This window comes from Meleagris gallopavo, chromosome 1 (genome assembly GCF_905368555.1).
Source record: "Meleagris gallopavo chromosome 1, MGAL_WU_HG_1.1, whole genome shotgun sequence".
Classification (NCBI taxonomy): Eukaryota; Metazoa; Chordata; class Aves; order Galliformes; family Phasianidae; genus Meleagris; species Meleagris gallopavo.
In genome coordinates, this window is record NC_139404.1 from 42,772,175 (window position 1) to 42,796,307 (window position 24,133).

The 24,133-nt window shown below is 39.2% G+C and overlaps 2 protein-coding genes and 1 long non-coding RNA gene across 4 annotated transcripts in view; 1 reads left to right on the forward strand and 2 right to left on the reverse strand.

Annotated features, from left to right (window-relative positions):
- The window catches only part of LOC146545265 (uncharacterized), a 33,881-nt gene extending 29,636 nt beyond the window's left edge, over positions 1 to 4,245 (forward strand). Inside the window, exon 2 of the long non-coding RNA XR_014882999.1 lies at positions 3,877 to 4,245. This is a non-coding gene — a long non-coding RNA (uncharacterized LOC146545265). The remainder of the gene's footprint in view (positions 1 to 3,876) is intronic.
- Positions 1 to 18,364, reverse strand: part of POC1B (POC1 centriolar protein B) — a 42,559-nt gene extending 24,195 nt beyond the window's left edge. The window contains exons 1-8 of one of the 2 annotated variants that reach the window (XM_085222718.1): positions 17,939 to 18,364; positions 17,778 to 17,862; positions 4,903 to 5,074; positions 3,970 to 4,149; positions 2,771 to 2,878; positions 2,037 to 2,152; positions 1,603 to 1,736; positions 737 to 805 (exon numbers count right to left, since the gene is read on the reverse strand). In XM_085222718.1, the coding sequence (XP_085078844.1) occupies positions 737 to 805; positions 1,603 to 1,736; positions 2,037 to 2,152; positions 2,771 to 2,878; positions 3,970 to 4,149; positions 4,903 to 5,074; positions 17,778 to 17,862; positions 17,939 to 18,139 (1,065 nt within the window). In that variant the 5' untranslated portion in view covers positions 18,140 to 18,364. The remainder of the gene's footprint in view (positions 1 to 736; positions 806 to 1,602; positions 1,737 to 2,036; positions 2,153 to 2,770; positions 2,879 to 3,969; positions 4,150 to 4,902; positions 5,075 to 17,777; positions 17,863 to 17,938) is intronic. The other variant, XM_085222712.1, reaches the window with a different exon arrangement.
- Positions 12,736 to 17,732, reverse strand: GALNT4 (polypeptide N-acetylgalactosaminyltransferase 4). The gene has a single exon (XM_010708952.3). The coding sequence runs from the start codon at positions 17,335 to 17,337 to the stop codon at positions 15,586 to 15,588; it is 1,752 nt and encodes a 583-aa protein (XP_010707254.1). The 5' UTR covers positions 17,338 to 17,732; the 3' UTR covers positions 12,736 to 15,585.
- Positions 18,365 to 24,133: the final 5,769 nt, after the last annotated feature.

Genomic DNA, 24,133 nt, shown 5'->3' on the forward strand with positions numbered 1-24,133 from the left:
CCATCCTATTCCTTAGTGAGGTTGTTAGGCTCCAAGAAAGTGCTCATGAGAATAAGGACAATTCAGGATTCCTTAAGAATCAAAATTGTCTTCAGAAACAGAAAAAATTTCATATGAAAATTTCAATAAAAAAAAATAAAAGATTATACTAGTGGCTCAAGGAGTACATTTTTTTTTCCCTTTAGCTTGAAAAATTTAAAATGGATGTTTGTTAGCATTTCCATTTTTTCAATATTTGCAAATCTTAGCAGTCCTTCTTATCAACTCTATGAAATACAATGCATCTTTTTTTTTTTTTCCTTCTTTAAAAATTATTTATTTTGAATGCTTTCAAGTCATTTCTAGAAAGGGTGCTACGTGAAACATCAAGCAAAAACAAAGTAGTGGCTTTAAAAGAAGAGAAAAACAAATTGAGTGTGTATGAATTAATATTATTTGCAAAAAAACTTATTTGACACTGAACTGCAACAATTGAAATATTTCTATTACAAACCATTTTGTTACTGTAAATCAAATGACCTGTAGAGAAGTGCCTATTATCTCCTTCTCATAATATCCAATCTAACATAGTTAAGCTTAAGTTTTTAAATAACATATTTACCACTTTTCTACCCAAATTTAACTTTAGGATAACACATTCTTAGACAAAATGCCAAGAATGTCAGCATACTCTAATTAACATTAACTGTAACAAACATTGAGAAGACATTTAATTTCAAAAGACTACACTACAAACCTGACCATCTGCTCCACCTGAGGCAAATTTTTCACCACCTTTTGAAAAGGCCACAGAAAGGACAGGTCCCTGAAGGAAAAAACAAAATAGCAGAGTAAAATGCTATGACTGTAGTCATAGTATTTTAATACACAGAAAAAGAAAAAAAAAATCATAGTTATTTAATATTTTAAAAAAAAACAATTTCAATAATAAAGGAGCAAATAAGCTATAAAAATTTTTGCATGATTTGACGGATGCATTACTGTTGCACATCTTGGTAAGATGCTTCATTTATATATCTATTTTTCAGTAATAGATACTGAAAAAAAAGATGACACTTTCCGTAGATTTTATGTGAAATTAAACAAAGAAACAAACAAAAGATCAAATATATATGACATTTCTCAAGAGAAAGTGTTTGAGAGATTCATTATCAAACTTAAGATTTCTTCTGCATAAGGAGGAAAAGGATAAAAAAAAAATCTATCATTCTTCACAAAAAATATCTTCCATAAGCTTCCCCCTATGGAGAGCACTGTTTTTCAGTAGACAAAAGCCTAGTGTTCCACACTCTTTTCCAGTAGACAAAAGCCTAATGTTCCAAATAATTAACTCTCCAAAATGAATTATTAATTCATAACACAAACCATTATTCAATGTTAAGCATGCATGCAATACTGACAGTTGAATTGCACAGCTGTAGCCAAAACTGATGTGCTTCCTTACACACTTGTAGAAAGGTGTACTAACACAACAAAACTTTGCCATTCACTGAAATTTAATCTTCAACTATGACAAGACATTGCAAATGTTACTTTCACTTAAAAAAAAAAAAAATGAGAAACTTATTAAAATCTCCACTTTAATAGGTTTATGGTGTATACCTTGTGTCCATGAAGTGTGTAAATAAGTCTTCCTTCTAAGAGGTCCAGAATCTTAAGGGTACCATCAGTAGAAGCAGTGATGAGATAGTTACCAGAAGGATGGAACGATACACAGTTAACTTCTGCTCTGTGAACTAATATACAGAAGACAATATTCAAAGTTTATATAAGGAAATATACACAATTTCTGTGATCTTTTCTACTTCCCCACTCTAAAAGAAATGTTTGTTTAGGATAATCGGAACGCAGGTTATGTTGAGGCTTTTTCTTTTTTTTTTTTTTTAGGGTCACTGGGCTATAAAAAGATTATTTACAAAATGCCAGCATGATCTGTTTCTTTACTTTCTCCAATAAGGAATGAAATCACATATATAAAAGTTCTGTAACAAAGAGTCCCACCCTTACTAAAACACAACAAACGATGCTGTTTTTACCTTTGTAGTGCTGTAGCAGCTTGTTCATTCGAATATCCCACAGTTTCACAGTATGATTAGAACCTGCAGAAGCTATACATGTACCAGTTGGGTTGAAATCTGCAAAATTTGGAAACCTAAATATAATTCACAAAAATAGACTGATTAATTGTTTTGGTAGAAATATTTGTTTTTTTAATAAAGTATTGAGTATGTAAGAAATACCTCACTTGAATTTCCAGGGAACTTAAATAAGCATGAGTAAACAAAATGTGCCTAATAAATTATAGACTAATTAAGGCTGATGATTCTGTACAATCTGGGTTTTTTTGTTATTTGTTGTATTTTTTTTTTTAAGGACTGCTTACTGACTCAGATATCCACAACTGATACCTGCATACAAAGCTCCTAGAAGAAAATGCTGCAAAATCTATTCCTGACCATAGTGGCATTGATATGCACAAGAATCAAGAGGTTTTAAGTAGGAAGTAAAATAAATGTCTCCATACCTAGATGTGGCAGATTACTGAAGCTAACAAAATACGTTCCTCCTCAACAGCAAGTAGAGAGTTCTCAAAGTTCCAATATTAAATAGCATTATTTAGGAAAATGAAAAAAATTAATTATTTTAGCTTATATGGGTGATAGAAGAACTTACAACCTATCTTCAAATATAGCACACGTTAACAAAACAAAACACAACTTTAATCTTATTAGAATTATACACTTGCACTTTTTTTTATAGCAACACTTACCCTCCATAATCTATGAAACTATCAATACATGTTTTATTTACTGTATCCCAGATCTTCACAGATTTGTCCTCACTGCAAGATGCTATTAGTCTTCCATCAGGTGAAAATCTGGAACATGTATAGAAATTGGAGATGTATAGAATGCTAGTCTGAGAAGTATCAGTCACTTTGTATTCTAGACACAAGCAGAAAAACACCAGAACCAGGAAAGTCTACCCAGAAGTAGAATGAATAGCATTCAAACAACATTTGAATTTCTCATATTTTTTAGGAAGTAATAAAACCGTAAACTTCCCTCTACACTTTTTTTTTTCCATTTCACAGACAACTACAATAAATACTAGACCCATAAGTGATGGAAAGAGAAAAAAACAACAGTAACAGCAGCCTAAGGTTGGCATTTCAGATACCAATGAGATAATTACAGAAAACTGTGATTTCCAACAGCTTCCATTTTTCTTTTCAAGGTTAGATACTTTGGAATTTTATAGGGCTTCAGTGCTTTACAAGTATCATGTTTCTTCCCCAAGATGTTTAAAGTGGGCCTCTTAGCTGGAGATTTGCCATTAATATGGAAAGAAATTATGAAAGAACAATCTTTTTTTTTTTTTTGTCTTTGAAAATCTGCTCTGCCTTAAATGGGATGTTAATCTTAGCTTTCAGTACAAAGACTTTATTTTACCTTCTCCACTTCTGTAAATTTAACTCACTTTGACTCATGACCTTTTTTTATGCCATTATTGTTTGAAGAATAGTTAAGAAAATTACTGCCACGAATAATGAAACTAGACATAAGTGAATGCTGCAAAGTTAAGCTGTTACCAGAGCACAGACATATACAGGATAGTGGAAGGAGACAAGACACTCAGTGATATATGACCTAAATGTCCTTTACTCAGTACCTAAGACGTAAATGTCCTTTAGAGTAAAAGGATAAAGAATCAATAGCTGATTTACTATGTGTGTACTATATTAACACACAGCAAACTTTCAGATTTTAATTTGGAGATAAATGCAAAATATGTGTGTGTGAGATATTGGCTTATTACAATTTTATTATTAGCAATAGATCAGCTTATACCATTCACAGATTTTTCCTCTCTTAGTTCTGTTTTAGGAAACAAAAATCTTTTTCAAGGAGTTCTGAACACAGAATCCACCATGAAAGCCCCTCTGAGGAGAGTAAAACCAAAGCTTACTTGGCACAGCGAACCCAGTGAGTGTGTTGAAACAGTGAAAACAAAAGGCGCCGACGTTGAACGCTCCATATTTTTACTGATTTATCATTGGATGCTGAAACTAGAAGGTGGCCATCATGTGAGAAGCTTACGCTACGGACAGATGCTGTATGACCTTTCAGTACTGACGATTCACCATGACTGGAAAAAAACAAAACAAAACAAAACAAAACAAAAAAACACCATTAAATAAAAATAGGGTTAAAAAATGAAAAAAAAAAAATTATCTACTTGGAAGACTACATCTCATCCAAATAGAGAAAAGCAATACACACTGGCTAAATCATTGCTGTCAATATTTTTTTGCCTTATTTGCAGATAAAATATTAGAATATAGGCTTAAAAGTGATCATATTTAAGAAGACCAATATTTGGAAAATATTGCAACTATCATTTCCATTCTCCATGCAGTATTTGAAAAAGGATTTATTGAATATTTTGATACAGTAATCTACAAAATGTTTAAGAGTTAAAACAACACCACTCTTCCCAAGGTCATCCTGGATAGCTCACAATTACAACTGCTTGAAAATAAGTCTAAGAAGACAAATCAATTACAATATTTTCTTTAAAAACACTTCTTGTTTCTTTCATCATTTGTCTCTCCAAAATGAAGTACAGCCATGCAGTTCTTACAAAAGAAATACACCCTTTAAACTAGAAGTATATTACCAAGTGTATTCCTGCACACTCATGAAATTATAATCTCTAAATTGCTAAACTATTTCCTAGAAGAATAAACAGTAAAGAATCACACTACCTGTGCTCTTCTGTATCTGTCAACACCCAGGCTGGGACATGAGAAGCAAACAGAAACATGTACCATGAAAGGTCCCCAATATTCACATTACACATTAAAGAAACGTATGGCTAGCATCTCCCAGTGACACTCACATGCAAGGAATCCACAGTCTGACAGTACGATCCTGGGAAGCTGAAGCAAGTAGCTGCCCCTCTGGTGAGAAATTCACGCTGGTCACAGCATCCGTGTGACCTACAAATTTGTAAGCTCTGCATTGTTTCTTCAGCTTCCATATCATAAGACACCTATCCAAAGAAGAGGTAGCTGGCAAGAAACGGTTAAAACATATTAAATGTCTGACAATTGTTATTTGAAAAATCAGACCATATGATTACAGATTTGGAATCACCATCAACTTGCTATTTTGGGAGGGCATTTGGGGAGGGAGAATTTACTGGGTTTCAGTTGATAGATTGGTTTGCTTGGCCTCAATAGAAGCCTGGCAGCCAGAAACATCACCACCAATTTATGGCAAGGATATGAAAGGACTAGGGAAGTGAAGGCTAATAATGCTTAACAGCTAGCTCTCCCACATATAGAGCAAGCAAGCCAAACATTACGCATACCATGAGTATGAATCCAGATACTGTGTTAGCAAATACTAAGAAGGTCACTAAAAACAAGAGAAACTTTTCAATGGTAAGTTCAGAAACTTTGTTCTCTGAGATGAATTTTTTTTTTTTTTTTTGAGCACCTACTACTTAACTCAGAAGAAACAGACAATCTTAAACTCAATATAACATTCCTAATACTTCATATACCTAAACTGAGATGTGTATCTAAAGAATCTAAAGAACGTGTACCTAAAGATGCCTGTGTATCTAAACAGATGCCTGTTTCAGGCACCAGGATAGCACTGGCAGCAATTGAAGAAATGAAGAAGTTTATTAGCACACGTGTCAAGGCAAACCTTAAATAAAATATTAGACTTTGAAACTTGGCTCAGAGATAGCATTTTCCTCCTAAAATGGCTTCTGCTAGAAGGGATAGAACAAGACTTTCCCAATACCCGTATCAGTAGACGTAAATCTGACAGAAGCATAGACTATTTAACCACACCCCCATTCCAACTTTTCTGATCTCTTTATTTCACATAAGCTTTTGCTAAAGGTACTTGAGTGATTTTTATTTTTGTCTTTGATTCAGAAAAACATGACCTAGAGCGGCATAAACAAGAAGGAAAAAAAAAAAAAAGAAAAATAAGCCAAAATAAAATTTGAAGGAGTCATGTTGAAAATGTGGAACATACAAGATGGATGTTTCCTAAAATTTAAAATGTATGAACTGCCAATTACCTATGGAACATGAATAAGTACCTCACAGACTGCCAACAGACCTTCAAATACTAGCCTTCTTTGCTTCCAGTTCTAAAACTAAAGGAAATATTTTAAGAGATGACAGTATAATAAATTTAAAGCTTGGTTTCTTGCTGCTTGCACTCCAACAGAAGGATTATCTCAAGGCTAATGACACAAGCAGTGACATTCATGTTTTTCTGGGACACCAACAAAAACTTTCCTTGCTCTTCCTTTGGATTCCCCACTGCCTGTGCTGAAACTCTCTCCATCCTTAGGGAGGTTTCTCTCTTCAAATCACCTCTTCATTACCAAGAAGTTTAAAGGCTATTTATTATTTCTGTTGCTGCAGTTTAAGTCCAGTTGACACCACTCCAGGGTCAGAAGAACGGAGGAGTTCAGAACTTGCACAGGAAAGGGTCAATAACTGGTAGACCAAATGCAGAACTCTTTTCCTGAGGCAATGTGAATGCCTTCCTGCGGCAATTTGAGAAGCATAAGCCCAGGGAAAGAAACTAAATCAAACCTTTGAGCTTGGGCTGCAAAGGAAGTTAGGTCCCCTTACCAGGAATATGCCTCAGAGGCTGAAATCGACTTCAGAGTATGTGGTTAATACCTAAGCTTTTTGCTGTGAAGTCAAATATTTTATTTTAGGAAGGAATCTACAGGGCAACATTGTTGTCAAAAGTAATCTCTATTATCAGATCTAATCTTAAAAAGTTGCAAATGTGTTAAATGTGCGGCAGAAATCACTTCTATCAAATTAACTCTTCTATTTCTCTTCATTTCACTTTCCAGGATTTTATCTCCTTTGTAACACTGCTTCTCCAACTTACTCAGGCACAGAACCTTAGGAATTGTTTCTTCATCTTTTGATGCATTTTTCTTGTCTCAAGTTCACACTGTGCATACATTTAGGCATGCAAAAGAAGAGGAGCAAGAACCTTCCAGCCCAGCTTATGTAGGGGTCCGGCAGGGACACAGACCAGACCTTGATGTTACCTCCTGCCAGCACTTTGCTAAATAAGCCAGTATCCTAACGTTTGGTTTCCTGTTATCCTACTGTACTTGGCCTATACAGATCTCCACGGCCAATTCAAAGCATCAGAAATGAAACAAAACAAGTACAGGAGGTCCAGAGCAGTTTTTTAAGAGGAGCTACATCACAGATCTGCGGCACATTCTCCTCCCAGAAATACAATGTAACCAGAAGTCCATGTAGAGAAAAACAACTAACCAATACTCGCTGTAGCAATGATAATAACTGACCATCTGCAACATGTAACTAGAAAGATGAAAGCTAAAAACCACTCTGGGGCTACTTCAATATGCAACTTGGTCCAGTTTATAAGCTCAGGGCTTTCAGTACATCCACCCAAGACAATGCTAGAAAATTTGTTTTTGTGGTCATGTGTCACAATAGAAGGGAATACCAAAGAACGGAGACCTGGATTAAATGCAAAGGTCAAGTTTACACACTGCTTTGCTCCTGTTCTCTAAACAAACGCCTAGGCTTTCAATAAGCCAAGAAAAACATTTAAGGTACTTTGCAATGAAATTAAGCTCTGCTTTTCCTATAGGACGCGCATGCTCAATTGTGATGAGGAATGTGATGTAAATATATACATGCAGGCATGGCACAGCACATTGAAAGGAGAAATGAAAACAGGTGAACAGGCATGCTGAGGCACATATTGGGTAAAAGTCCATTCACATATGTTGAGGTGTGATGTTAACAGGTGTATTCACCTGTTAACAGCTCATGCTGAGCTGTGTGGTGTGAACATGCATCTTGAGGCACGTTGATGGATTTGGTAGTACACACGTGCTGAAATGTGTCTGCAGGGCTCAGACTCAGCCCTGCACTCAGGCTCTCACATCATCAGCGTTAACATTATAGAGACACTCTCAGTACCTACCTTGTTCAGGCAGTCTGAGATGCAGGCATTCACTGCCAATTTGTCCTCACTATGCTTTACAAATCCTGTGGATACCTACAAGTGCTATCTCAAGTCCTCACAATCAGTAAAATATTTCCTGAAAGGCTTCTGAGTATTCTTAAGGTCTTCCAGTATTGCCAAGAAGATGCTTTACCAAAATCACGTATCCTGACTATAAGAATCAGTGACAGTAAATTCATGATGGTCTTGCATTCTGATTCGCTGAAAGAATTGCGCAGTATTCACTGACATGCACCAAATGAGGCTGTGTGCATGCATAGCCAGGGGAGAATACACCCAAAAGACAAAGATTCCAATTTATTCCTATGCCAGTCTGGTTCTTGAAAATATTTAAAAAAAAAAAAAAAAAAAAAAAAAAAAAAAAAAAGGACAGTAAGACATATTTGTTTAAAGTATATGCTCTATAGACATGTGCACTAACTGAAACCAAACGTTGACAGATTTATGCAGAGTAAAATCTTTTAAAATAGCAGAATGCTGTTCAAAAACATCAAGGCAGTAGATTCCTTACCAAAGTAGCAGTTAAGCAAACAGATAGACAAAGATAGTGAATATGACGCATTTTTCCCAATCTTTTGCTTGCTCTGTGACTTCTTCAGTCTGGAGAAGAGGAGGCTCGGGGAGACCTTTCTCCTCTCTATAACTACCTGAAGGGAGGTCGTAGTGAGCTGGGGGTCGGCCTCTTTTCTCATGTAACTGCTGATAGGACTAGAGGGAATGGCTTCAAGCTGCACCAGGGGAGATTTAGGCTGGACGTTAGGAAATACTACTTATCTGAAAGAGAGGTCAGCCAGTGGAATGGGCTGCCCAGGGAGGTGGTGGAGTCACTGACCCTGGAGGTGTTCAAGGTATGTTTGGACGTTGTGATGAGGGACATGGTTTAGTGAGAACTATTGGTGATCAGTGGATGGTTGGACTGGATGATCTTGTAGGTCTTTTCCAACCTTGGTGACTCTGTGATTCTTTTTTCAAAAAAAGTAAGCCTCAAAGAAAACCCCACCAAGAATTTCAAAATGTATGGCTTCCTGTACCTCACAGCTAAAGGCCTGTCTGGCCTCTCTATCTGTAAGAGTATCTACATAGCAACAAGAACAGTATGCACAACACATCATCTTTGCTATAACTGCAGTATGAATAGCATTTATATTAACCTGCAAAAAATGCTACAGACTAGAGAATGAATATTATGCCTAACTAAAATGCAGAAATATGAAAAAATATTTACTTAAAGCAGGATTGCAATTAGATTTTCTCAAGAGTTAAGCATTCTTGCAGATACGCCTCTACTTCCAGCACTGTTGTTAAGTTTCATGATCTAGCTGGGTAAGTAATCTATTACAGGTTATACACATCTTTCATTAGCTTCATGGTTTGTTGGTTGTGTTTTTTTGTTTTTTTTTGTTTTTTTTTTTTAATCTTTTTTGAAGGATTTGTTCTGACTAGTGTGGTTGACTTCCTACACAAAAAGACAACTATTTGTTTGAGTTACAGAATATCAAGGAAGAAAATAAATATTTTGACTGGAAACTGATTGATGCTGAATCCATTACTTAACTTGTTAAAAACTGAAGCATACTGCTCATTTTTATTTGACTTGCTTCCTTTTTAGCCTCTGAATCTTGTAATGTATTTCTCTAGTGAGTGCACATAGAATGAATCCCCTTATACTTTCCCCCTACCTCTTAATCTACTTTTTCTGTTCAATTAAATATATCAAGGTATTTATAACTATCACTGTCAGTTACTGTTCATTTCAAATATGCTTATGACATTTAAAAATCCCCTCCAATTTTTTTCACATTAAAAGAATACTGACAGGCAAAAAGGACTCAAACTATCTTGATTCTCAGTCACGTATCCTCTATGGTCACTTTCTATCTTTCAACTTGTCTTCATCCTTGTGTTTCATTATTGCCATGAACAAAAATGATTAATGACCTGTAATAACACACTATTTCTCTAGGTACATTTTCCAGCTACTAGGAAGGGCAAGAATTGCACTGAATAACGTATTCAAGAATGGTAGCAGATACCTGGTAGATTTTAAGTTTATTAATTAGAACTAGAGGATTTAACCAAACATACTTAGAAATACTTGGCAGATCTCCACCTTAGCTATTAATCCCATTTTAAATGAAACCAGGGAAAACAACTCAAGAAAACCCTTTCGTCCTGGATCCCTGCTAGTATGCTGCTCTAAATCTATTAACTTCCAACTTTCATTTTATTTAATAAGATTTGATAAGATTTTCATCAGAGAATGAAGAGAAGATTTTTCAGAAGTCAGCTCAAGTCCAACTAGAGGTCAACATTTCTCTACAGACATGCACACACAGTCTGGCTGTGCAACACACGCCTCATTCAGAAACACCACTTTACAGAAAATACTCTGTCTCTTCATATGCTTTGAACTAAAAATTCTGAAACAACGCTCATGAATCTGTGTGAATGTTATGAAGTTTCAAAATGAGTTATAAAACTTCATAAAATTGTGATTCTAAGAGCTCTTGAATAAGCCATATTTTCAACTCTGCCTTGACAGCTTGGACGTTACTATTTATACTGCACGTATCGATGTCAAGCAAAGAAAAGTTCAACTGAAAAGAAAGAAAACAAAGAGAGCACTACTCTCTACTGACCACACCAGTTTATCTTCTTTGGCAGGAAGAAGGTAAGGGAAGTTCAAAAGCACCATCTTTATGGGGCTAGAGAGGGAAGAAAGTATTTTAATTTTTTTTTCCATGGTTCTCACAGAGCATGGAGCTCTCAGCTTCAAGGCAACATCAGTAGAATTCATTCACAAGCCATGCAGGGACTCCCACTATCTATACCTGAGGTAGTACAATATACCCCCTTCTCAAAATTATAGTTTGATTACTGATCAAACTCAGTAGCAACTCAGGAGCAAAAAAATTCCACTGAAACAGTCCTGCCAGAAAGCCAGGTGGTGACCTGGGTACAGGCAGCCCATATACTGAGGCTCCCTGCCCTGTCTGGTATCCTAACAGCAGTGCTCTGCGCAGCCTTGAGATCTGCCTGAAGTACTTCCCTATCTCTACCTTCTCTTTCTTGGATCTCCCACCCAACACTGGCAACAGCCTCACACTGATCCTCTTCAGCTTGCCACGCAGCATTCCTCGGGTGCAAAGTGCCATGAATGTGTCTTGAGAACACAGAGAACTCAGCCCATCTTCACATACTTGCAGTAAATGTTCTGGAGAAATCACAAATCCTAAACCAATGATTTCCCTGGATTCACCTGATTGACAACTTCAGCCACGTTTAATTACAAAAAGCCCTCAAAGAATTATTATGCATTCAATTCAGGCTTTTAATTCAAACATGAAAACCCTGAATTCCTAACTTTATCCTAAGCCCTACTGCTCACCCACCAAGACTCTAACTTTGGTATCTACAATTCCCATCTTTTTTTTTTTTTTTTTTTTTTTTTTTTTTTCCTATTTTACAGTTAATTCTGAGACACAAAAGCAAATACTCAGAGTGCTCCAGCACAGTACAGATAACTGTCAGGAAGAACTATGCTCATCATACTTACCTAGGTAAGATTATCTCTAACAAGGAATGCTTTTTGAATTGGAGACTACGTACAACAGCACTGATGAAACAGATGAAATCAGAAACTGATGAACTAAATAAAGTAACAAGTAAATAAATAAAAAATTTCCTTTCATGCAACTGCATACAGAAAACAAAACAAAAAAAATCAAAAAGACAACTTAGTCCTGAGTTAATGCGAAGTTGCTAATGTGCAATTTCAGACTCCACCTGCGTGCCCTGCCAGATGTGAATACAAAGCCTTACAAACTAGAGTACTTATTCAAACAAGCTGTGCTTGACTGCCATTTTCTGTCACACCACCATGACAGCACCAAATGTTTCATACAAAACACGTGATTCCACATCCTCTGATAATACAAAACGGTTCTAGCATTTTGTGTACTACAATTTCAGCTCCAACAGGGATGGACATACATCAGTATTACAAGAGAGTTCAAACTGCGGTGCCCGTGTTCCATCATGAAATGCATGTATATGTAGAAACAGAAAAATAAACACAAGGTACCTCAGTATGGAATTACGTACTGCGCTTCCATTTCCTGGAACACCACAGTAGTGACTACAAGATAAAGTTGTGCAAAAGATCAGAAAGGATATGCATAGCAAGGCTCTCCCAGCTAAACGCACCACTTGGTCACTCTTCCTTTGCCCCTACATCCCATCCGCCCCCCTCATACTGAAACACGCCCAGCACAATCAGCTCACTCAGTGCAAAGATTACACGTTAAATGGAGAACAAGAACGTGCGTGTGAGTATTTGAAGAACAACAATACAAAGAGGAAAATCTCACACCTTACAGCAACGTTGCAAATCACACTGTGATAAGGTGCAGCGTCACAATACAAATACAGTTAGCAGCGATTCCAAACATTTCCTACTTCAAGGAAAAGAGTTAGCAGTTAAACTTCTGACAAAGTAACTAATCTGGGATTCTAATAGTGGACTCCACATGAAGAAATTTTAATAGCTCCCACAAAGATCACGATCATGGCAATTTCATTGTGTAGTATAAGCTATTTATGCAAGTGGCAGAGAAAATAAATAAATTAAAAAAAAAAAAAAAAAAAAAAAACAGCACACCAGCCAACATTTAATTATCATTCTGGATTTTATTTTTCAAGAGAAACCTCAAAGTAATCTCACATTTATTCAGTGTTAAGTTTACATTCTGTTTCTTAAGTCACTTAAAAAAAATCAGTAGTTTAAAAGTTTAAAATATACACAAGTGCTCCCCAAATTTTTAAAGTTTAACAGAATAAAAAATTTTCCACAGCTACAGATTTTCCAGGAATCTGCAGGCACTGGGAAACAACCAGATTGGAGTATTTCTGTACAATTGCCACAACCCAGTTCAAGACTAGCTGAACTGGGAATGGGAAGCTTTTCTTCTCTCTTCCTTTCCTTGCCTACTTCCCCCCTTTCAACCTTTTTCCTCCATTTGGGAGAAAATATACACTTTATGTCTGAAATCCAGATTGTTCACTTCGGCCAGGTTGCTTGCTTTTGCTTTTTTTGATTTTGTTTCCCCTCCCAGTTCTATTTAGGTTTTGAATAACCACAAAAACAGAATGGGAGGTGGTGGGGAGAAGGAAGAAAGGTTCAAGTACACGTAGAACAAGTTTTTAAACTTTAAGAGGCAGATTCACTTTGATTTATTGCTTAAATAGATAAGGAACACTTTGAATGTCAGATTTAACATGAAGGAGTTCTTTATACAAAATATATTTTTTTGTCAAATCCTAAAAAAAGTTAATTGCATAAAATTTGCATAGTCTATATTTTTACTTTCATCTGAGGAAACATGCATTGCATATACAACTGATGCTTCAGTCACGTAGAAGAACCCAGGCCTTTTTACTGTTGTACCTACTGAATATAACAGCCTACAACAAGCTTTTCACAAAAGCACATACTTCGTATAATTTGTTCCTCCAGTACTTAATGACTGGTTGCCTTTTACAATTTGATACATGATTCATAACTTGTAGGTCTGCAAAATAATTCCTTACTGCAGTGGAATGGAATTTTTCCGGAATGTCTCCCTTATATAGTAAAGAACTCCCTTTTACCCCAAAATTGAATTTGGGGGGAAAAAAAAAAAAAGAGAGAAAAAAAATTAAGTTGTAAGTAACCTCCTAAAAGTAAGTTAGAGGCTTAAAACAACCCATGCCACACAGTGGCAAGCATTTTGAGCATGATTCAACACTGCATCCCCCACTCCAAATTTTCTTCCTCTGCACCCCTTTAATCTCGGCCTGTTTGCATCCAAACCCTTCAATTCTTCAAATTGCTTAGATTCAAACATAAATCTTCATTAACTCTTGCTTTATTATCTTTAATATGGTCACTTACTTCAGGTCTCACTTGCTCCCATTTAACCCTTCTACTTAGCAACGCCTTTACCAAACGTGCATCTACTGCATACCTCAGCTGTCTTTATCCAGATTCCCATTGCTCAAAGTTCAAGTTCCCACCAGCCCAGAGTCAAGGATTACTATACTGTGGCTACTGAAAGACATTTACCACTTCAGTGTAAGGAACCAAAGTTCAAATGCCCAAAATATTAAGGTAAGTGCTCAGCTTAATTGTATGTAACTAAAAAACACAGAATCAAGATTTTTTTTTCAAATACAAAAAACATATCAGTCATCTACTATCTATAATCACACTGAAAGCTAATCAGTGACGTGATTGTAGAATCGGTGTTACTCAAAGCTCAGTATAACAGGATACAGAAAACATTAATAAGATTTGTTATATGGTTCACAAGACATCTTGTTTTCTTCCGATCTCTCCTTTGCCCTTCCAGCCCTCTTCACCTCAGCAACCCCAGACTAGGCCTCCCAGGACACTATGGTGAATGGAAAGAACCTGTGTATGCTGCATTATTTCCAGACTCTAACGAGTCTGCACAGCATGCCAGCTGGTGACAAATATATAACACAAAAGGCGGCAGCCCAACTTTTCCTTTGTATTTCTCTCCCCTACTTTGCTGCCAGTCTAAAACGTGTAAGATTCATTAATTTTTTATTTTTATTTTTAAAAAAGGATACATGGCGTAGTCACGTAGACTGTGCTCTACGAAGCCAAACTTAATGAAAAGCTTACCCAATGATGTAAATATTAAATACATAGCAAAGAAACAGCAGTAGCTAATGCAGTTCTGTGCTTTACTTGCTACCTTCCAGCAGAACTCATACTTCTAACCACCCATTTCTTCTCATATGCAGCACCTCTAGCATGTCCTTGGTTTCACTGCTACTATGCTCTTTTCTAAACACATGAGACTCATCCTGGCCAGGTGAGTTTTACAGAGCAGGAGCAAGACTGCAAAGCTGTGCCCAAATCCACACACTCTAAAAAGTCCTTCCTTCTCTTCAATGCCGTATTATAGTTAGAGGTCACCCTAAAACCCTTAATAGCATGTAAATTCCCTAGAAAAAATACTCCCAGAATATTCCAAGACTTCAGATTCAGCTTTCCACACCAATGTCAATGCAGTCACATGCTATTGCAGTATAACTTAGGGCAAGAGATACGCCTATTTTGATTAATCTGCAAATAGGTGAATACTGCAATACTCTACTTCAGTAAGTACAAAATTTTTACTTGCATGTAACATTACTGTTCAGGCTTAATGCACTCATTTTCTAAGAGTAAACAATTAGTCCACTCAGAAGGATTTGTTTTGCCATAATTAAGAGAGACCGAAATAAGAAAATAATTGGTCAAAATTTTACAAAAATAGAAGGCATTAGAAATGTAAATCACTGTTTAAGAAACTAACTCCCAGCATTTGCTTTCCATATAGTTCACCACAGCAGATAGTTCCTACACCACTACAGGAAAGACACATCTGAAGACATTCCAAGGTATACAATCAAACGTTGCAAAAACCTTGGAGACTCTGCTCAATTTGATTCTTACTACCGCTAATGATTATTTCTCAAATTTCCACATCTGATTTTTATCTGCAGCATTACAAGTTCTCATTTCCACATCAGCACGCCCCTCAGCAGTACGATAAGCAGTAAGGCACTTTCCAGAATGAGGATGATAAATAGTCCCATCTTCTTTGAAATGCCATATAATAATTTCTGGGACAGGAGATCCGTCTTTTGGGCAGCTCCTCATACCTATGAAATCCTCTTGCTCAGGGACTTCAGCACATAGCTCCGTCACAGAGTTAAATCTAAACTCTTTGTTTGATGTGTATTCAAAAAATTGATTTCCTCCCTGACCATGACATCCAAAGAGAGAAAGGTGAGCCCCAGTAGGATTATGCTCTGGTAAAACGTAGTCAAGGCACTCTGACGATATGCCTACACTGCGGACAGCACCGTGCCAACCAGGACGATCTTCTGGTACATGCAACTCGGAAAAGACGTTTCTCAAATACCAGTTAAAACTCTTGCACTTCAAACGCTCTCTTAGTAGCTTTCTCTCAGAAATATCTCCATAGTTTTCTTTTCTCGCTGGAGGATTTCTGTTGTAGAAGTGTTCTTTATACTCATCCATCCACACCTCAGCAGCACGCGCTGTGTTCTGAAGGAAATTCGGTCTAGCATACGGAGCACGCTTTGGAAACACATGGCCTACATGGGAGCACGGATGAATTTCTAGCATGCCTCCGCATTGCCACACTCTAAACGATAACTCTAAGTTCTCTCCTCCCCAGACATCCATTCCCGTGTCATAGGTACCCAGGTACTCAAAATACTTCTTGCTGACAGCAAACAAGCCCCCGGCCATAGTTGGGGATCTGATTGGGTCTGTTTCAGATTTGCGCCTCAGCCGTTCGTGTTTCGGCACTGAGTGCCACTGGAACGTCAGTCGCCAGTCGAAGCCCCCGATCATGGGCTCTGCTGACTGCATGTAGTACTCGAATGTGTTCCAGTCGATGGTATCAATAACAGGACAGATCACAACGGTCTCATTCTCGGCAATTCTCTCAAGCAGTGGTTCTAACCAACCGGAGACACATTCGCAGTGACAGTCGAGAAAGGTGAGGACATCACCAGTAGCAAAGGTAGCTCCAATCAAGCGCGCGCGAACCAACCCTTCCCGTTTGTTGGTCCGTATCAAACGAACTCTTTTCAGGCTGCTTATGTACTTCTCAAGGTCAGTTTTCAAATACACTTTATCACTCAAATCATCCACCAATATAATTTCTTTCAGAAGCACTGAAGGAGAAGTCTCAAGAACGCTGTGTACTGTCCGCAGCAATGTGGACCAGGCTTCGTTGTAGAAGGCGATTACAACAGACGTTGTGGGCAGCTTTCTGTAGTTGTACGATTTAGTTTTACAGCCACTCATTCGATTGTCTTCAATGTGCCGATGCAGAGAGATTTTATCGCTCAAATAAATATTAATTGCATACTTATCGATCAGCTCTGCTTCCTGTTTCTTCTCCTCGGGGCTCAGCTGCAGGCGAGTGGGTTTGCCCCATTCTCCCGGGGCATAAGAATCGGGCGGGGATTTGTCATAAACCGGGCGAGCCAAATCCACCGCCTCTTCTGCTCCGTCCGTAAAGCGCCGCTCCCATTTCCCTTTGGAGATGCTCTCCCCGGCGAGGGAGACACCAAAGGAAGAAACAGACAGCTCCAAAGCGAAGTAGGCGACCATCAAGAAGCCCAGCAACGCGCAACTTCTGCGGACCCACGTCCACCTTCTCGCCAGCCGGATCCTCATGGCAGCCCCTCGCGGCAGCCCCTCGCGGAGCGGAGCTCGGGGAGCCGCCGCCGGCTTCCCTCACGTCCCCGGCTGCCCCCGCGCGGGGCTCGGGCCGACACCGGGTGTGCGGCAGGCCGGGCCGGGGAGACGAGGGGCGGCAGAAAGGCACGGCGCAGCCCCCGCCCGCACAGCCCCGGCGCTGCCCTCGCTTACTTGCTCGTCCGCTTACTTCCTCCTCCCTCTCCTCCTCCTCCTCCCCTCTCATCGCGGGACAAACCCCTCCCCCGCCCTGTGGTTTGCTCAAAAACTTGTCGCTTAAGGAAGGGGCAGAGACTCGCCGCCCGGCCGGCCGGCCGGCGCGGGAGGCCGCCCCGCCCCCCGGACCCGTTCCCGGAACCGCCGCCGGAGCGGCTCAGTTCGGCGGGCGGGGAGAGCCGCTTCCCGCCCCGCGCACTCACCGAGCTCCGCGGCGCTCGCGCTGAAGGCGACGCCCGTCACCGCCGCCCCGTGGCCTCTGAGGGGACGGATCAAGACCGGGTCCTCCTGAGGAAAAGCGGCGCTCCGTCAGAGCCGTGGCAGAGACCCGCGCCCTCCGCCGCCCCCCGTCCCGCTCCCTTACCAGCGCGGAGGCCATGGGCGGAGCGGGTTGCTGCGGCCGCCCGAGCGACGCCTCAAACCCCGCGCGCTCCAGGCGCGGCCGGTCGAGCCCCGAGCTCCTCCGCGGCGCCCGCCTCGCGTCCTGTGATCCGCCCATCGGCGGCCTCACGGGGGGAGCGGGGCGGGGCTGTGCCCTGTCGGCACTCGATCTCCTCCCCGCCATCGGTACTCGATTTTTTATTTTTTATTTTTTATTTTTTTCTTTCCTCCCCGACAAAAGCCCCTCGTTTTTTTTACTCTGTAGGAACGTCGCCCCAAGCTGCAAACGTGGCAAGGAGTGCCTGAGGGTAATGTCAGGAGTCAGTCTGCTGTGCATCTGGTTCTATCAGTACTTTTATCTGCCTCTTCCTTCCTTCAGGGGAGTTGGAGAGAGGACAAAACCTTCAGAGCTGGTGGAAGTAAAGGCCCGCTTGTCCTGGATCTTCCTTAAATTAACACAGGACAACTCTAAGTTGTAAGTAATATCTCAGTGAGTGATTTTGAATTAAACAAGCTTAGTTAGTATTAGCCTCTTCCCCCCCCCCTTTCTTTCTTAACCTGTTTGTGCTTTCCAGATTTCTCAGTTTGTGTTTGTATCACATAGAATTGTCTTCAAACGCTCCTTTAATGATTCACAGAATGGCTTGGGTTGGAAAGGACGTTAAAGCCCATTCATTTTCAACCCCCTGATAAGGGCAGGGTTGCCATCCACTAGACCAAGTTGCTCATGATCCCATCCAACCTGGCCTTGAACCAGGGATGGGACATCCACAGTTTCCCTGCGCAGCCTGTTCTGCTGCCTCACCACCTTTGGAGTAAAAAATTTCAACATCTAACCTAAATCGTTCCCTCTTGTCCTACCACTGTTTGCCCACATGGAAAGTCTGTCCCCCTCCTGCTTATAAACTCCCTTTAAATACTGAAAGGCTGCAGTATGGTCTACCAGGAGCCCTCTCCAGACTGAGCATCTGAGGGTGCTCAACACCCTCAACCTTCTTTCATAGGAGAGGTGCACCAGCTCCTGATCAGAGGATCATCTTAGTGGCCCTCCTCTGGACCCGTTCCAACAACTCCATGTCCTTCCTGTGCTGAATGCCCCAAAGCTGCACTCTGTACTCCAGATGGGACCTCACATGGGCAGAGGAGAGGGGGACAATTACCTTCCTTGTCTTTATGGCCACCCCCCTTTTGATGCAACCCATGATACAGGTGGGCTTCCCAGCTGCAGTGCTTTAAAAAAGTACGAGTAGACTTTTTGTTCTGTTTAAACAACAAAAAAGTTACTGTTACTAGTGGTGCAAATGTTTGTGCAGCTTTTCAAATCCTTAGATACAGAAACCAATCTCAAGGGAAAAATACTGCTTTAATAGTTATGCTAGGAGAAATAGGTAACAGTAATTGGCAAATGGAGGGCTGTGATTGCTATCAAACTATCATTCAATATGCAGGCATTCATGAAGAAATAGTTTATATACTGCAATTACCCACCCCCCCCCTTTTTTTTTTTTTTTTTAAATCTAGCCTGCATTTTTACAGCGTTTCATCTGACATTGAACTCAAACATCTATAGAATCAGGTTAGTAATTAGGCCAACATGTAAGATTGGTCAGTTACAGAACAGCTCCAAATCAATTATATTTAACTATGAAATTTAGATTTAAAATAGCAATTTAAAAATGCTGGAAAAAGCAGGATTATCATGAGTGAGGTGAAAAAGGTTTCCATTATTATCTTCTAGTCAGACCTTTGATTGCATACTGGTTATTTGACTTTACAGCTTCAGAGCTTAAAGAAGTTTTTCAAAAAATAAATGGTGGAATACATTGACTTAAACTTTGACCTAAGTAAAGCTACTGCTTTGTGTCACTATTTGTTCTTGGTTTGGCACTGTATTTTTCCACACTGCACTCTAATTCATCCATTCATGTTAACTTCTATGACTTAGTTATTGCAAAGTAAAAATCTAACATTAAAAAATTGGTAATGATAAGACTTGAGTGTCCCACATTCTGCCATGTTGTAGGAACACTGAGGTATCCTCAGTGAACTCACTTGTCCTCCTTACCACTATTGAAGTCTTCCAACCACTTCTTTACTGTTTTTCCAGCTATCCCATTTCTCCTAGTGCTTATTGACTGTGAATGAAGCCTATCAGCAGGGGAACAGCCAAGCAACCATGAGCTGTATGCATCTGGGAAGCAATTTTAGTACCAGTTCAAGTTGCTGCGTTATATTTTCTGAGAGAAATTACCCTCTGCTTCTGTAATTCACTTGTTGAAGTATCTCAGTATTTCTGGTATCTTGTGTTCTGGAAGCCAGTGGGCAGGAGTACTTGGCATTATATTTACAAGCTGAGATCAATGGGAGTTAAGTAATAATGAATCTTTCTCCTTTTACTGCCTTCACATCTGCTACATTTCCAGCAGATCAGTATCTTTTACTCATTTTAGAGTATTGCCAATTAACAAAAATCTGTACCTTACCCTAAAATTCCTGACATAGTGCCAGGTGATAGGCACAAAGCAAAGAAAGAACTGCAACTACTGAAAGGAGTGTGGATATCACTATTTCTACTGGCTGAAAGTTTCTCAACTTTCAGGGTTTACAAAGTTAATCTGTTCCTTGCTGCTTTCCCTCACCTGAGGGCATTTTGAGGACTCCCAAATGATCGTAGGAGATAAAGTACTCCCTTGTTGCAGATATATAATTAGCTATAATAATTGTAGCTATAAAGCTGGCAGCTAATAGTCTTTATGTAGATTTCTTTTTCTCATTAGCATGCATAGATTTTATTTTTGGAATGATTTTCTGATTCTTGAAACTCCTAATTATTTAGTAAAATTATGAGTTGACATTAACTTTTTCATGGTTGAGAGCAACTGTTCTGTAATATACGGCTGCAATCTACTATACTGGGTTGTTGTATGCCATGATGGCAATGACAAACGGTGCATCAGAAGATATCTTCCAAGCATAATGCCTCAGCAAGCCTCTGCTTTATCACCTGTGATGTTGTTCTCAGATACTGAGTTAAGGTAGTGTATGTATGTCCAACCAGAAACTGTGTGTATAGAGGAACGCTAAGATTGTAGCTCAAAGTTATGCGGGTTACCTGGTCACAGTAGGGAAGGACCTAATTAAATTATATGTTGAATTCAAGGACGCGTAGACAAACTTAGTACTTTTCTTGCATACATATTGCAATGCATACATAAATTAAGTTGAGCCTTATTATTACATATTATTTCATAATTACATAGGTAATAATGCGTGTGGCAAAAGGGACGAATTGAACACACCAGCCCGCTGAGAATTCCATCCTATCTCATAGGAGGACTTTATGGCATTAGTATTAATACAGGGTTTGAATGTCATATTATACTTCAAGATAAAACTGAGAGTCCAACTTTTATGATGTGGAGTCCCATCAGCAGTGGCTCCTAACACAGCTGAACCCACAGAGCACTAGGGTGAGCCTTTAGCAGCCGGGAGAGGCTGGTGCTGGCTCTGCAGCACATGTGGGAGCCAGGCAGTTCCAGTGTACCCTGGGTGGTAGGGGGTGTGAGATGCACTTTGCCAGGGTGGAGTGAGTTTGTAGCTTAGCTGCTGGAGGGTGGAGGAAAAAGCAGTCTCAGGACATATTAATCATATTATCCACAGAATCATAGAATTGCCTGGGGTGAAGAGGACCACAATGATCATGTAGTTTCAACCCCCCTGCTATGTGCAGGGTCACCAGCCACCAGACCAGGCTGCCCAGAGCCACATCCAGCCTGGCCTTGAATGCCTCCAAGGATGGGGTATCCACAACCTCCTTGGGCAACCTGTTCCAGTGTGTCACCATCCTCTGTGTGGAAAAACTTCCTCCTAATATCTAACTTAAACCTCCCCTGTCTCACTTTAAAACCATTCACTCTTGTCCTATCCACCCTTGTGAACAGCTGTTCCCCCTCCTCTTTATATGCCCCTTTCAAATCTTGGAAGGCCACAACGAGGTCTCCCTGGAGCCTTCTCTTCTCCAAGCTAAACAAGCCCAGTTCCCTCAACCTTTCCTCACAGGAGAGGTGCTCCAGCCCTCTGGTCATCTTAGTGACCTTCTTCTGGACCCGCTCCAAGAGCTCCACATCCTTCCTGTACTGGGGCTGTTTTGCAGTTATAGAACTATTGCAATTCTTTCTCCTTGCATCTTTCCAATCTCTTACCTTGTTTTCTGCTGTGTTAACAAAGAGCTGTGAAATAAGACTGTAAGTAACTGTGGACTGCTGTTGGTTTGGAGGAATTTCCTTATCAAAGTCCCATTAAAATCTGTTTACCAATGACACCTAGAACATAAAAGGATTGAAAGCCTGTACATACAGATTTGTAATGCAAGGGTAATTCAGAAAATGTCTTGTTGTTACTTATAGTCTAAGACACATGTACCTGAGAGATAACTGGAAATTACCTTTTGGGGATGACAGAATAGTTTATTTGAAGAAAGTCACTTGAAACTTTCAAAAACATTGTTTGACCTCAAAGACTTGTTGAAGAGCACTCATAGAAGTTTTTAGTGGGAAAGCTTGGTAGATATATTCGTTCTGTATTCTTATACTCTATGCATACATCATTGTATCAAATTATTTCCTTAGCCTGACAGACCAGATCAGCTGAATCTAAACAAAAAATTGAAATTTCAGAAATGAGCAGTGAGCAGATCAGAAGTAAGTTGTAGAGTGTGCTAAGTATCAGAATGCATATGATAAACTGAGGGAAAGTTCAGAAACATTTTTCTTGTTTTTGCGAGAAATCAAAGAAGGGAGGCATAAAAATTAGCTAAACCCCATTCCTTGCTTTCCTGTCTGTTAACTCTTCATAGGACTGCAGATCAGTAGACCTTGATAAGCATCTAGATACTACAAGATCTGTTTCCAAACAATGTGCTTTCAGCTAGAAGGTAGCTGCAGCCCTTTCAAAACACCACTCTGTGCTCCTGGCAGACCTTTCATCAGCTGGTCTAAAAAGCTTGAGGAGCCAGCAAACACTTCAGCTACAGAAACTCTAGATCTTCTTGCTGTGGAAACGGGATGCTTTTTTTGCCACTAAATGCAAGGTAGAACCATAGTCAGATGCATCCGCTTCATGTCCCAGCTTTCTAATCTTCACAAAAGGTGAAGGATATGGTAGGAGTTTTATATTAATGAAGTGCTCTTAACAGTATTATGTAGTTCAGTACGCAGTAAAAAGTCTGATGAGGCTCTTATCAAAGCAAGGCATACATGGCAAATTAACCAATATTTAACTATTACTAGTTTAATTAAAATATTAATTTACATTTTATATCTAAATCTGCTAATGAGGTAGCTCAGGAATCCTATTAAAATACATGAAAGTTATTGAATATTGAGTGGTTTGTATTCATTAAAATCAGTGGCATCCTCATGTAGATGGCTATGGAGTATTTTGTATGTATAATGTCTGTGATCTATATCACCGCTCTATTTCCAAATAGATTACATAATCTCCAGTAGAAATCTTCTAATAAAAAGGAGTTGCAGCTTTTTGAATTGCACTGGTTATAGCTATTATATTAGCTAAACTAAAACATTTGGATTCATTTATTTTTTGGATTTTTTTTTTTTCCAGCCAGACAAGTTAGATATTGCATGCAAGTCACATGTATCTCTAAGTAGAAATTAGAAGGCAGTGTGTTTTAGATCTACATGGTTCTGTAGTTCAATAACTATATGGTGAGATGAATTAAAATGTCAAGAGCTTTGATTCCTTAAATAATTAGTTTTATGTTTGTGTAGATTGATGAAATGGCAACAAATTTACATATAAGGTCAAATGACTTTCTAAGGTGCCCTTGATTCTTGAAGGTATCCTTGAAATAGGGCAAGAGAGGAAGAATGTGTAATAGGGCATTGCTTAAGCACAGTACAGAAATACAGTAATCTAAATATAATTTTTAATGTTCACAGTAGCTTGCAGCTGATAGATTTTTAAGATTTTTTCCTTTTTCACTAAATGATTTGTATTTTTATTGAAGGATACATAAGAGAACTTTAAGTGCCTGAAGGGAAACACCTGTAAAGAGAAACAGCATAATTTACACTACAAAACAAATAATTAGAAACTGAGTGGCAGTTACTCTGCCAAAGAATTTGTCTTTAAGTCATTAGAATTTGTGAAAAAATGG